The following is a 14,939-nucleotide window of genomic DNA, read 5'->3' on the forward strand; positions in this document are numbered from 1 at the left end:
CCCTTGTCTGGACCGACTTCTATTTATACCCGGGGGAGGCACAAACACAACAGCAGGCAATTGGAGCAATAATATGTCACACCTCCTCCCAGCTCTCGCTGCCAGCCGCCAGCCAGAACCGGCTCCTGCTTAGCTCGCAAACACCAGGGCACCGGGCAAAGCAGAGACTGAAAAGCCACTTGCCCCCAGAGGCCTGTCATCTACTTCACCCTCCTGTGAAATCCTAATCCCGGCCAGGTAGTACAGCTCCTCCTCATGCCAAGAGCCACGGGGCAATATTTCCCCCTTCCTCCTGTATCTGGCTCAAGTCAATGTCCCTTTGATGCCACCATGAAGAAATGCAGCCCAGGGGGCTTCAAATCCAGGCAGGGAACCAGTCCACACACTATGGGACATGCCTGCAAGGGGGAGATGAGCCTCTCCTATGGGGGACATTTGTTTTTGCAGCCTTGTGATTCAGCAAGATCACTTAGGACGTGCCTCAAGCAGGAGGGCTTCTCCCTTCCCTTTTTTTTTTTTTTTTTTTTACCCCTTATGATATCAGGAATGCCAGGTCTCCCTTCTGCTCCGGCTGCATACCCTCTTCAAGGATGACAACAGGAACAGCATTTTAGTCCAGCATATGAGACAGGGCAGTTATTTTCCACAAGTAACGCAGCTGGTTGCAGGTGGCATCACAATATCTGAAAACCATCAATGGCCTGATTTTCCAATGCCATGCAATGCACAACATAGTGGAAGGGGAAAAAAAAACCTGGATTATCTGGTATTAGAAGGAAGAAAAAAGAAAAAAGGAAAAAACAAACCTCCACACCTTTGACAAACTCCACAACTGCATGTCCCCTTTGCAAGTCACCTGTAGAGCAACTTGTTTAAGGGTTAGCCCACCTCGGGCTGGTCGATTGATGAAGCTCAGGATTCAGGGCCACTTCTCGATGAGGACTCCAAACAAGGGACAACCGTGCCAGCAGCTTTGCTCTCGGATGTCTTTAGTGGACATCCATCCACTAAAAGCTTGATGTGGGACATCCGCTTCCAGGCTGGCCACCTCAAAGCTGTCCGAGGACAACTGTTGGCGACTGCCAAGCTGGCTTGGATGTGAAGAACTGAGCTGCTAGTGAAAGGCTCCACACATACTCTTGCCCAACCTGAGACACCTCATAGAAATCCAGGTTTTTGCATGCTAACACCCAATATATTATGTGGCCCCCCCACAGCCTTCTCCTGTTACTCAGCTTCCTTTACACCTAATTTAGAGGCCCGTTTCTACTACACTACTAAGACGGCAGGGCTGCTCCAGTTGGGCTGCTGAGATGCCTGTGCTCTGGCAGCAACTGAAGCAATTCTTACACCCCTCAATGTCCAGGGGGAGAAGTTAAACAGGGACTGAACAGCAACTGCTCCCATCATCCCAAAAAAGAAATCTGTAATGGCTTAACATGCCACTCTGCTCTATAGCAAGTGGTTTGTTAACTATCTGGGGGAGCACAGCTGATATGCCTTGCTAGGAGGTGTCACATGCCACAGCAATGGCAGATTAATGCTAAGAATTTAAGGTCAATAGCTTGGGCCAACAGCTATTTATAAAAAAGGAAACTACAGGGCAGTGGCAGCACTTCCAGGCCTGGTGAGACTGGGTACATTCAAGGGGAATGTACAAGGATGCCATGTCTTCGACAGCACCCTTCCCTGCCCCAAGTTCCCTACCAGTTGGTTGACTTGGCACCAAGTTTTTTACAGTTGGATCCAGTGTTGATCCCAGTGCCTTGATGTCAGGTGAATCCCAGCTACTGTCCCTACTACTGAAAGGAGAAAGAAATGGTGCCGTCAAATAGCACTGGGCAGCTTGCTTGGCTCACGCAGACCCCAGCAGGGACGTAGCAACTGGAACTTTGCAAAAGCCTTCCCACATCCCAGAACAGTTCCTTGTACACAGCACATGCCTTGCATTTCTACCACCCACCTTTTAAACAGAACTTACCTAGTATCAACTCCTAGCTGTTGCAGGAGAGAGATGTGAGGGTCACCTTCCATAGCTGGGGTGGGAGTAGGATCAACTGCTAGGACCTTCAGGACCACTCGAGTTACGAACGTGGGGACGCAGGGAGTTCTCCCAGCTGACAACAGAAGACACAGCCTCAGCTATGGTGTCGTAAATGGGATGCATTAAACTGAATGACTGTCAAGCCGATACCTATGCACAGGTCCAGCCAACAACTCTGCTCCCAGCTGTCTCAGCCAAAGGACCATTTCTTATCACACTGTTGTACTTTTTGTTTCATTTTAATAGAGTTCAAGTCTCTGTATGAAACATCTTTACATTTCTTATTCTGAAGCATCCAATAAGGATCGATATGTTCTATTGACAGCAACACAACTGCACACACCACATCCAGTTATCAAGCTGGCACTTCAAGATGCATCTTTCATGGCGCAAGGAAAATCCATTACATATTTGGAGATTTTGTGGTGGTCAGATGCATTATTAGAGAGAAAGTGCTCTTTAGGATGCCTTCGAGGCACGCTTTAAAAACATTTGCTAAATACGTTCAACTGTAAACACAAAGCAGGTCTCATAAATGTGACTGACTGGAACCAAATGCTTCAGGGGAAAAAAGAACCATGTCACGTACGTTAGCGAAAATGTAGCCGACAGTATGATCCAATGCACTGAGCCAGGAGTTGAAAAGTGCTAATGTGCCTGGATGGAGGTCAGATTTTTAATACAAAGGGCCAAAAGATTTCTGTATAGACTCAACTGCGTTTTCCCTATTCTTAGAGTGAGCTTTACTAAAATACAGAGAGGAAAGGTGCCCTACTGCTTTGTTGCATGTTGCTGCTACAGGGCTGCACTGTCCTAGTTTCTCCTCTGTAAGAACTTCCTACTTCTCTGCTATGTCCTGTGCAAGACCAATGACAGCCCTTCAGTGGGGTGACTGTTTCCTCTGCGTTCACAATTAACGGGCCCCCAGACCAAACCCATCCTCAGTTGGTGACTCCTAGACTTCAACAGCAGATATGCTGATTTTTATCCAAACTGAATCTGGCCAATCTGTCTTCTCTCTCATACAGGCATGGAAGAGAGACAGGTCTTTAATAGCAGCTCTACTCAGGCTGAGAATGATATAGTGCAAGCTTGGCTTTACTGAGTATGTGCTGGAAAAACTCCCCCACACAATCCAAAGGGAGGCAGATAAAACAGTTTTAATGAACAGACATCATTATAACAACAGATAGACATTCTTATAAAATAAGCATTATTAGGTGTTTTTTTTTTAAAAAAAAGATGCCAGAGAATCTGCACTTAAAAAGAAAGCTGTTCCGAGGTTTGTACACAAGGAGTATCTGCGAACAGAGGGGCTGTGGCAAGGATCAATGGAGGAAGTGTGACTCAACATCTTCTCAGCTTCTCCAGCCGCTAAACCCAGAGGAGGATCTGTGAAAGCAAAAGGAAAACAGCAGTGAAAGTGAGGGCGTCTCTTCATCAAGCTAGCAGATATTGAAAGCTTCTTGGAACTTTCCCATCCATCAAACACTGCCAGTGAAAACTTTTCAGAGCATGCATTGGCACTTCTAGCCCTTCTGACAAGCTCTGAATGAGCGTTCCAACTTTCACTCAACATATAAAGTTAAGTTGGTACAAAGTTTTAAGTGCCCTGCTTTAGACAACCCAGCAAGTCAACAACTATGAGTCTTGATTACAGCACTGTTCAGGGAGTCATTACAAAGCAATAACTCAATTAGATCAGGCAAGTGATCTGGTCTCATCATCAGTACAACAAGTTCATTATTTACCCATGCTTATATACTGTGCTCTAATATCAAGTACTGTATTACTGAAAACGGTCTTATGGAGGATTAACCACACAATCAGAGAAGTTAGTCTGCATAATGCTATTAAAAGGAGAGAGAGTGAATGAATGAAGTTAGAAGCCTCCTCTTCTGCTTTAAATATTCTGTTCAAATTCACATTTTATTGAAATTTCCAAAGCTTCCCTTCAAATATCATGCAACATTTCCATTCTTGTTCCTTTTTTATTTTAATGAAAATCAGACACAAAGCAGTAATGGGTACTTACGTGTTAGATGATCCAAAGCCAAACCCTGAAAGAAATGTAAGATTAAAAAAGCATTGTTAGAGGTAGAAAGACCACGCATGACACGTATTACAGTTCCCTTCCCATTTACCACTGTAAGGCTGGAGAAAGGATGACAAGCAAACAATGAGAGTTGAGTTTTCACTGAGAAGGAAAGTGGCTTGTCTCAGTTTGCAAGAAAAGGCTCTTAGTGCTAATCAGCTGCCCTCTCTCGTTAGCAGCCATTACACACAAGGAGCTCACAGCTTGCTCATATTTCCACAAAAATAATGCATAGCATTTTTTAAATGGTGGTGCTGGCTTACCCAGGAGGGGAAGAGCAGCTGGCCAAATGGGTCTATGTGCTTTCTTAACAGCTGTATCCTCAGCTTGATGTAAACCACTGTAGCTCTACTGAGAGCAATGGAACTACAACAATTTATGCCAGCTAAGGACCTGGCTTTAGGGCTGTGGTTCAACTCTGCAATGTGGATCCCTTTGAGGATAAGCTGTGCAGTACTGTAAAGAGGTTAATTATTCTATCTTCTGCTAAGGAAAGTGGATAAAAATCTATTCCACAGAGTAAAAGCTCAGAATTGAGGCACGCGGTGAAAAAACCTGACTTGCCCAAACGCCACATGCAGTGATTTGGTGATAAGTCTTCCGAATTTCAACCCTGTGGCTCACTTCCCCAAGCCAAGGTGCCTTTTGTCACGGTTTGGACAAACATCAGCCGGGACACATCTAAAAATGGGTTCTAGCCATGGGTTCTGCTCTCTCTGGCAGAACACACAAACTCCATAAGGCAAGCCAGAGCAAGGGGCGCTGAGAGTGCTCAGTGCGCTGCATTACGAACTGCCTCGTCTCCTTGGACTGGTGAACTCCCTATTAAGATTTCTGGACCCAGATCCACACCTGAGCCTCCATCCTCTCAAATCTGAGGCAAGAGCAACTGAGTTGTCCCAGCTGACAGGGCAAGGCACCAGGCATTGTCTATGCTTTGACAAGACAAAAAAGCCCCTCACCCATTTTCCACCTGTGCCCAGCTTTGTGATCCCCAGACAGGTTGCAAACAGCACAACACTCAGGTTCTGATCCTGGGCCCTTCCTCTTGGTTAAGGACTGGAATAAGGGTCACAGCGGAGTTCTGCTGAGAACACACAACAGGGGTCTACATTTCCCCTCGCTTCATTCTACGACAGGGACTGCAGTTTAGCTCCTCATACCTCCTCCGCCTGACCCGAAGCCAGAGAATCCACTACTCTGTGCGCCAAAACCAGTGTTCTGTTGGGACAGCGACCCGAACGTAGGAGTGTTTTGATTTGCCAGAGTGCCAAAGGTTGCCGTGTTGTTAGGGGTGCCGACAAAACTGCATTGCAAAGAAAAAACATGTATTAGTGAATGCATGCCGTCACTGGGTACAGGAAGAACGATGCTCCAATGACAACAGTGCCCACGCTAGCCCAGGGCATCCCCTTTATTATATATATAGCATTAATTCTGAGCGACTGGCTTTGGAAAGAAAAGCCTGCACAGAACAACTGTCTCTTTGCTCAGCTTCTTTCCAAGACCTAAAGCAAAGGCTCAGTCGGCATAAAGGGGAAAAAATGTTGAGCTTAACACATGACGAGCAACTGCGGTGCATTTTTAGTGCCAGGAAATCCCAACTCCAGCCACTAAGTGGAAGATACTAAATTACCATCACCACCACACAGTACTTTTCATCCATCAAGCTCAGAAACGCTGCATCATTATCTCATTTCACTGATGGGGAAAACAGAGAGGTTGTATGGTGTGCCCAAGGTCACATAGCAAGGTGCACAGCGGAGCTGGCATTCAGGACCCAGGCTCTCAAGTTCCAGGACTGTGCAAGTCGGCTCTCAAAATCTCCTCCAACCTTCCTTCCTTCCTCTTCTCCCTTTATTTTAAAGCATGCATCATTCTGCTTCCTTCCTGAGCCTCTTCATTTAATCAACACTGGTCTCTTTACCTGAGACACTTAAACAGAACAAAAGGGTGGCAGGGAGGGGAAGCACTGCCTCTATGGATTTTGGCAATGTAGTTGGTATTTAAAAAAAAACAAAACAAAAAAACAACAAAAAACAACCCCCCCAGTAATCAACTCAAGCTATATATATGGAAATTGGATCCTCCCTTCCCCACCCACCCCATCCAAAACTAGCATTGTGGAGGCAAATATTTCCTTTTTAAAAATAACCCACCGCCAGCACGACACATTAATGAAATACCAAGATAATTCTCTCAACGCAACTCCCTCCCCTCCACCCAACGTCCTTCTCCCAATTTTGTATGCTATATTTATACTCAAAAACAAGGGGCTTATATAGTGCTTCTATATCTTGAACCGAGCACAGAGCAGGCATGAGCTGTTCAAGTTTCTCATCGCCCGCACTGCCAATGCACACGCACACCGATGAGTAACACCACCAGCTACTCCAGCCAGTGTCCGCTCTTCAGCAGACTGCCAGTCAAATTAAATGGCGTGCTGGTTTCGGAAGGCTGACAAAATATCGAGCGAGAACAGGCCGAGCCAACTGCATACCCCTTTCAGTTTTGACTTGCAATGTGAATCGACAAAGTTAAAACCCTTCTCCATCCATATCCACCTAGGGTATGTTTTTCTGAAGCATCAAAACATTGGTTTCAGAGAGACAGAAGAGACAGGTCTTGCAGAACTGCAACGTACAAGTCACCTGGCGAAGGAAATAAATCTCTGCCTTGCTAGAGACAGACGATGGACTCTGCAGGCTGTTTCTATATATGGTACTAACTACAGACGGGCCTTTCAGTGTCTTTGCATTAACACTTATGCTCCAGTAGCCACTTCAGTGCACCTCGACTTTGATTAGAGACCTGTGTAGTTTGCAGATGGCTTTGCCTCAGGACTGCAAGTGAAACATGGTCTATTCTGCTTTTCCTGGTAATGGCAGAAGAGCATTTTTGTTTCAGGTAGGGGTGGAAAAGGCAGGGGTGGTTGCAAACAGCAGTTTTTTTCTAATGATTATTCTTCATCTTCCCTGGACCTGCATCTCTAGCAAAAAACTTGTCACTTTGTTAGCTATGAAAGGAACTGGAGTTTAAATTTAGTGATGAGGAACTTGCGGTTAAACTGACTCAACCTTTCAGCTCCTACTACAGGCAAGTGCCTTTTGAAAGAACGTAGAAGCTAAAAACAAAACTGCTTTTAAGCTGCTGACACAGACTTCTGCATTTTAATCATGCATTCCAGTTCTAGAAGTGAGGCCACTGCCCCTTCACACTTTCACCCATTGCTCAGGTTCTGGCCAAGCCCCCTGCCCCACCTCCAGACTCCTCTCACGCATTTCCAATGGGAAAGTGAGTACTTGGAGAGACCTGACAATGAAGCTGTGACAGCAAAGGCCTGCTTCCTCTAGAAATTAAGGCTCAGTGGAAAAGTTAGCAGGCTTCAAAGTGAGAAATTGGCTTTTGCCACACTTCAAAGTGATGTAACCGCTTCAAAAAGGGTGGCACTAATGTGTCAGAGTTTGCAGAATGCTCCAACAATGAAAGAATTTCAGAGCTAATCCTGGCTCTAAACACTTTGGGTGAGTACTTAGTGGGGACTTCAGTTTTCTGTCCCATCTCTTAAAAAGGGATGTCCCCCTAAGCCCCCCATGCTGCGCAGTTCAGCTGTTGAGGAGAAGGGACCCAATAGTACTCAACTGTGCTCCAGAGACTACGCTTCCTTAGGACTTTAAAGGTGAGATTCATACAGCCAGCTAGAAAAGCTAGATGTTCTTTCTTCTCTACTGCCACCCTTTCCTTTTTTTTGGGAACAATAAATCCATAAGCCAATTTGGAACCAGCCTAAAGCTCTAGTCTGGACTAATGGGCATTTATACACATGCTCTGGGAGTTGTGGGGGGGAGGGGGAGCTTTAATTAGAGCACCCAAAGCGCCACGTGCATTGGCATCCTTGTGCCGAAAAACAGTGATGGGGCACTTTAACTAAAGCTTGTCGCACAAGCCACCATTTTTCAGCGTGGGGATGCTGATACACATGACACTGGGGTCTGCTGAAGTGAAGTAATACCACACTTCAGCAGACTAGATTAATCGAGTCTGCTCCAACGTGCTGTAATTACAGCGAGTCGGAGCAGCCTTGCTATAGGCGCCCTATAATAGTGAAGAAAAATCTGAAGAGGTGCAGAGCTTAAACAAATGCCTGCTTCCCCAGTCTGCAGACTCCTTAAACAATGAATCTCATTGAGGTACAAATTGCTCCACAAGTTGTTTACTCCAAAACTTAAGGATGAGGTGTTAAGCTTCAGAGGGGATGACATTAGCTATTATCTGTGCGTGTTTTCAATACAGAACTCTGCGGCACAATGGCAATTACAAGTTAGGGCTGAACAGTATAAATTGAGTTTAACATCAAATGAAATGCTATTCGTACAATATTCCTCCTCTTTTTGGTATTTTTAGCTTTTCTGAAGAGGTTTTCCTGGCTGCTTCACAGCCCTGCCCTGCCACACAATGCAGGGGCCCTGTTGAAGCATCTAGGGTAGAGAATTGCCACAAAGAGCATGGGGCGCTGGCAGCCTGCCCATCCCCACTTTGGGGCCAGAGCAGTGAGAACCATCTAGTTCATGTGTGGGAAGCTCTTAAGGGGCATCAGGAATGACAGCCCCACTCTGAAAACAAGAGAGATGCTTGCAAAACACCCATGTGCAGATGGGGCAGCTTTTCCATGAGGCCTTTTTATCTATCCTTCACAATTACTGCGCAATGTATAAGCAGGGCATGAAGACACTTAGGTAGCTTTGAAAGCCATGCCAGGCTGAAGGCAAGACAGTTTTGCACCTTACAGACCAAGTAAAATCAGAGATGCATAAGCTTTCATAAGCAGCAGTTTACTTCATCAGATGCTAAGCAGATTAAATCAGAGAAGCATCTAATGAGACAAACTGCTGTTTCTGAAAATCACAGAATCATAGAAGATGCGGGTTGGCAGGGATCCCAGGAGGTCACATCTAGCCCAACCCGCTGTTCAAAGCAGGACCAGCCCCAACTAGATCAAGTCAGCCAAGGCTTTGTCTAGCTGGGTCTTAAAAACCTTCAAGGATGGAGAGGCCACCGGCTCTCTGGGTAACCTTGTTCCAGTGCTTTACTACCCTCTTCTAGTGATAAAGTTTTTCCTGATATCTAACCTAAACCTCCCTTGCTGCAACTGGAGCCCATTGCTCCTTGTTCTGTTATCTGCCACCACTGAGAACAGTCCAGCTCCATCTTCTATGTAACCACCCTGCAGGGAGCTGAAGGCTGCTATTAAATCCCACCTCGGTCTTCCCTTCTCTAGGCTAAAAAGCCCAGTTCCCTCAGCCCCTCCTCATCAGTCATGTGCCCCAGCTGCCAAACCATTTTTAATATCCTCTGTGGGACTCCCTCCTATTCGTCCACATCCTTTCTGTCCTGGGGGCCCCAAAACTGGACACAGTACTCCAGATGTGGCCTCACCAGTGCTGCATAGAAGGGAATAAACACATCCCTCAAACTGCTGGCAACGCTCCTGGTAATGCAGCCCAGCATGCTGCTAGCCTTCTTTGCAACAAGGGTACAAAGCTTATGCATCTCTGATTTAGTTGGTCCATAAGGCACAGAACTGCCCTGTCTTCTACCAGTAGCAGCCCTAAGTTGCAGGGCAGAGGAGTTGCTGCCTAGCATAATGGCTGCTTCCCAAGGTTTGAAGCTATACACTCATTGGGCAGAAGATGGAATAAAGTGCTGTTTGTTCTGGAAAAGATCCTGGTGCCACAAACAGGCTCTGAAAGGCCAGGGCAGGTGAAAGGACTCTGTAAGCCATCTCTGGCTGAGATGGGGAACAAACCTCCTTGCCAGGGGCATTCAGGACTCAACTGGAACACACACAAGTACGTTTGCAAACAAGAAACAATTCTGCACTCAGGCCTCTGGGCTATACAGCCTACATCATTCATATTGCAAGGTACCAGGATTCAGCTGTCTGCCCTCAGTCAAAATAAAACCTCTGCAATTCTTGGAACTGGGGGGGAGGAGCACATAAAGAATCGCAAGTCCTGGTTTTTACTGTTTCCCTTTATGAAAAGTTTTTCTGATGAGGTGGTCTGTGGCTCTGCAATCCATCCTACTACAGTTGCTCAACTTTCCAAACCTCCTGAACACAGTATCAAGCAAATAAGGATGCTGGTTTGCAAATCCCTAGCCTCTGGTCCACTTACCCGAAACCTCCAGCGCTGGCTGCTGCTGTACCCTCGCCGAACACTTTGCCTCCCGTCGAGCCCAGAGGGCTTGAAAAGGTTGGGGCTGCACCGAATGCTGGCACCCCTCCAAACCCAGGGGACCCCCCGAAAGTGGGAGGGCTGCCAAACACTGGAGCAGCACCGAAGCCACCTGAGCAAAACAGAGGCAAAAAAAGGGACAAGAACATTAAGCAAATGGTAACAGAGAAAGAAAAAAAAAGAAATATTAGATTTCCAACCAGATAGGCTCTAAACAGGGTTGATACATCTCCTGACAAGTGCATGGCATTAGGCTATGGAAGTGGTGGTTGCAAAGCTTCCAAAGTTTTGTTATGAAAGGCGGGGTCAGAAAAGCTCCCCACTGCGTGCAAAGACCAACCCAAAGGAGTAGAGACCACTCAAGGGATGGGTATAGTTTGGGCTGCATGAACAGGTGAGCACAAATTCAGCCCGATACAGGCAATCATTCACAGATTTCGTAGACATTACGGCTGGAAGGGACCTCACAAGATCATTGGGTCCAGCTCCTTGCTCAAGGGGCAGGAAGTCAGCTGGGGTCAGGATCACCCCAGCAAGATAAGCATCCACATGTTTCTTGAGAGCATTCCTTAGACAGCATCATTTTTCAGCTGAACTAGGTTCCAGCAGGCACCCAATACGATATCCACACGCAACACTCAAAGTCCGCAAATAAATATTCAGGCTTGCATGATGCATTACTAGTTTATTTGTCTCATATAAAAGCTAGATATTTGAACTGAGAGTTAGCATGTATCCACGTTAACTGGATTATACTGACATAAAACACGCGGCAATAGATTGCAGCCTGATGCTTTTCATTTATTTAAACAAAAGTTCATGTATCCTTCATTAGTGAACTTGTTCCCCCGACAGTGAAAGCTTAGCTTATGCAGAGTTAACTCCCCCCCCATCAAAAAAGCCCTGTTAACATGAATTATACAAGCTACAAACATTTGAGGAAATCTACATGGAAAAACAGCAGCTGAAAAAAATTCCCTGCAAAGGCTGGTTCCACTGATACTGTCACCCCAACACTGCACCAGGAAACATTTTAGTGTGGCTAAATATCTGACAGGAGAGAGGGGTTATACACAGATCTTTCAGATCAGGTGCATGTTGTGTTGTCCACAGAGGATTAAAAATGTGGAAGAATTCCCAGTGCAATAAATAAGATTTGCTCTGCTCTATGTATGATCTTAAGCTCTGTGTTGATAGGGGTATTTGATCACCTCAATTAAGATACCTTCAAAGGGCTTGTTTTAGTGATCAGAAGCCAAGACACAAAGATCAGGATTTGTCACAGAAATCTGCATGACCAAGTCAAACTGAATGCAAGCCTTCTGCATTCCTGTCCAGCGCTTTGACCACCTTCTCCTCTTATAGCTTCTGACTCTTTCTCTCGGATTTATCTATTCTGCATTCACTCTACCAACGCCAGCTGCTGGTTTATAATTGGCTTTGTGAAATTTGAAGGACACTTGCTTCTGTTTGACTAGGACTGACGTTTGGGATAACACAATGCATTTTAATACCCTGGGTGAAATTCCAGTGCATGCCAAGGTAATGGATACTGTTTGGTTGTAAACACAAAGGTCTGGAAAAAATAAAAGCTAGGGCTGAATTATTTACACACAGATCAGCTATCCTGTTACATTTTCTTCCTAGAGACACAGGTCTGTACCTAATACGCTGGAGCTCAGACCTGGAAGGGCTCTCTTACGTACTGGATGCTAACAAACATGAAAAATGAGAAGGCTGGGCAATATCTAGAATTAAAACAGAACAAGAGAGCTTGATTTGCTAAGGACCATTCTTCTTATTGCACTAGGCAGAAGCAGCAGCCACATCATCTTTTTATGGTGCTGAACCCCTTGAATGGAGCAGGAAAGAGTTTAAGGAGGTCCCGCAGCAGCAAAAATGCCTCCTGCTGCAACTTGTCAGCAAGTTCCATCTTAAGATTGTCTTTAAAATTGGAGCTAGCAACGGAAAGGAGAACATCTCAGGTAGTAGATGAAAAGAGTCATCCACTGATGCCAGCCTCCTCCAATAGATGTTAAATGAATGAATGAGGCTGTCTTGACAAGTACAACATTCACCCACGGGAAGCACTTAAGAGAAACACCAAAACGGCTATTGGGGCTAGCAGCACCACAAGCGTTATGCTCAGCCTCCTGGGTAATACAAGAGCACAGTCAGCAACAGCTCTGAGGCCGCCCCCATTCAATACTAATCACGCAGTAACACTTCTGTAATGAGACCTTGAAAGATCCCCGTCTCCAACTCTGACTTGGTAAAGGCTTTTTCTGGGGAGGGGAGGGTCATGGACACATTTGCCGTAGCACAACCCCAAGCAGCATGGGTATGCATCGTGAGAATATTCCAATAATCACAGAAGGAAGCTTCCCTTTATCTAACACTTTTGCCTCTTTTTTTTTTTTTTTTTTGCAATTAAGAAGACAAGCACTGTGCTGTTTGGTTTTAAGTGACATCGAATCACATCAGTCATCATTCATTCATTGTTTTCACTGGGAAAACAAACAAGGAATATATATGCAAGATCCCCAATACTTTTCTTAAAGAGCATAACAATCAATAGAGCAGCACGAGGGATTATAGATTTAGTATTCACTACAGCTCAACCTGAGGAAAGAGAGAAAGGGCCACATGCTAGTTAGGTCAAACTGCTTTTAAAAGAACAGATCTGAGGAAGTCATGACGTAGATGTTCTGGGGAAGCTTTCCCCATCATAGCACTGCTACACATGAGCCTGTGATCGATTAAAAGACAAAGATTACATAAATTATAAAATACTAAGTCTTGAATCTAGAAGCTGAAATTCTACCTTCTGAAGCCCTTTTTAAAATAGCTGGCACCACAGGTTGGATTATTATTCAGAGCCAATACTTATACATATATTTAGGGGTGGGACGGTAGATTTCTGACTGCTGGGACATTTCTAAACCTTACAAGTCAATGTGGGTGTTCACAATAGGTTTGTTAATACGATACCTGCTTTGGTTGGACTAGAGAACCCAAAACCTTGAGATGCCACACTCCCGCCTCCAGAGCTGAAAGTGCCTGTAGGTTTCTGCTCTCCAAAAGTTGAGGTACCAAATCCAAAGGTTTTGGCTCCACTGTTTCCAAATAAGCTAGAGGTATCTGGAGAGATGAAGAACACTTGTGAAGATCTCAGCACACCACATGTGAAAGCAAGCCTCCTTTCTACCTCTCAGCACATCACAAATGCCCTATTCAAAAGTGCATCCTATTGAAGAAGACCAAGCCTTTCCTGTTCCAACAGAGCTGGATTCAACAGTAGCCTCTTTGTCGTCTTATTTTTCAGTGACAATAAATCTAGAGCAATTACTGTTATATCCATTTTGAAGAAGACAGTGCATGATTTGCTTTGCATCATTCTCCACTGCAGTAATTAGAAGTCAGGCTTTCAAATTGGAAATTATGGTCACTGTAAAATGGTCCTTCCTCACACAAGCCTACTAGCTAGATGCCATGCATTTCAACTACAAATTTTTAATACTTTGGGCAAGAAGACGTAGGAGTTTTTTTTATTGTTATATGGTCTAATCTGCAGGACCTGAAGTTCTGCCCTCTACCAGGCTGCACCGTTTGTGTCTTCTGCAACCTGATGGCCCTGTAGGGGCAAAGTACTTCCCTGGTAAAACATTTCTCTTCCCTTGGCGTCAAGCCTAATATTAAAGTTATGGAGAGATGAACTAGCAAGGATAAAAATAAAGTTGGTCTTTAGTCTTGGTGGACTATGATGATTAAGATAACAAAGGGAACAGACTGCTTCTTCCAAGTGTTTAAGTGATCCTTTTAGTAAATTCTGAAGCTTCTCTTCTCCTCCCCTACCTTCCACCCCTTGGCTATTACTTACCTTCCTTTCTGCCAGCCATTCAGGGCTCCCTATGCATGAGAATCATCTCCTGCTACCTCTCTACTACCTCCCAATTTGCAAAGGAAAAAGAATAAAGCACCCAAGGCATCTCATTAAAGGAAGAATACAACTGATAAATTATTAAGCCTTCCAACTCTGTTAAATACAGATGTACCTATTACATGCTTCTCTGGAGTAGTCTGCAATGGAGTCACATATAAAATTAATGGTAGTCCTCCCACTGTTCCTACTGATATCTGCATGGGCAAGCGGTTTCCTAGGGTATAACCAAGACTTGCTAGTACATATTCAGACTAACAAATTTTTAGTCTGATAGTTCTGTATTGCCTCAACTTCACATTAATAACAAAATCCCAGGCCAAACTTTCTCCAGTTCTACCAACAGAAGGTCCAGTTTAAAGTACTGATGACCTCTCCCTGCCCTTACTCTCACATTTTCTCTCTTAAATCCCTCCTAGCCCCCAGCTATCCTTATTCTATTTCTTCTTTTAAGGTTTTATTATTAACAAATTCCTCAAGGATGAAAAGTCACTTTGGCACAGAAGGGGCCAGCATAAGGACCACGTATAACACGGGCCATCAAAACAAAGATGGGCCCCCAAACAAGATGAAAGGTAAGTCCCCAGGTCAGAACAGCCTATATGGGGATAACACGGCAGACTA

The 14,939-nt window shown here is 45.0% G+C and overlaps 1 protein-coding gene across 3 annotated transcripts in view; it reads right to left on the reverse strand.

Annotated features, from left to right (window-relative positions):
- Window positions 1-3,188: 3,188 nt before the first annotated feature.
- The window catches only part of NUP214 (nucleoporin 214), a 58,499-nt gene continuing 46,748 nt past the window's right edge, over window positions 3,189-14,939 (reverse strand). For 2 of the 3 annotated variants that reach the window (XM_090021595.1, XM_090021594.1), the window contains exons 32-36: window positions 13,367-13,516; window positions 10,316-10,487; window positions 5,303-5,445; window positions 4,080-4,104; window positions 3,189-3,436 (exon numbers count right to left, since the gene is read on the reverse strand). In XM_090021595.1, coding sequence (XP_089877721.1) covers window positions 3,403-3,436; window positions 4,080-4,104; window positions 5,303-5,445; window positions 10,316-10,487; window positions 13,367-13,516 — 524 coding nt within the window. In that variant the 3' untranslated portion in view covers window positions 3,189-3,402. The remainder of the gene's footprint in view (window positions 3,437-4,079; window positions 4,105-5,302; window positions 5,446-10,315; window positions 10,488-13,366; window positions 13,517-14,939) is intronic. The other variant, XM_090021596.1, reaches the window with a different exon arrangement.

The sequence above is a fragment of the Crocodylus siamensis genome, chromosome 11, assembly GCF_052110815.1.
Source record: "Crocodylus siamensis isolate JL-2025a chromosome 11, ASM5211081v1, whole genome shotgun sequence".
NCBI lineage: Eukaryota > Metazoa > Chordata > Crocodylia > Crocodylidae > Crocodylus > Crocodylus siamensis.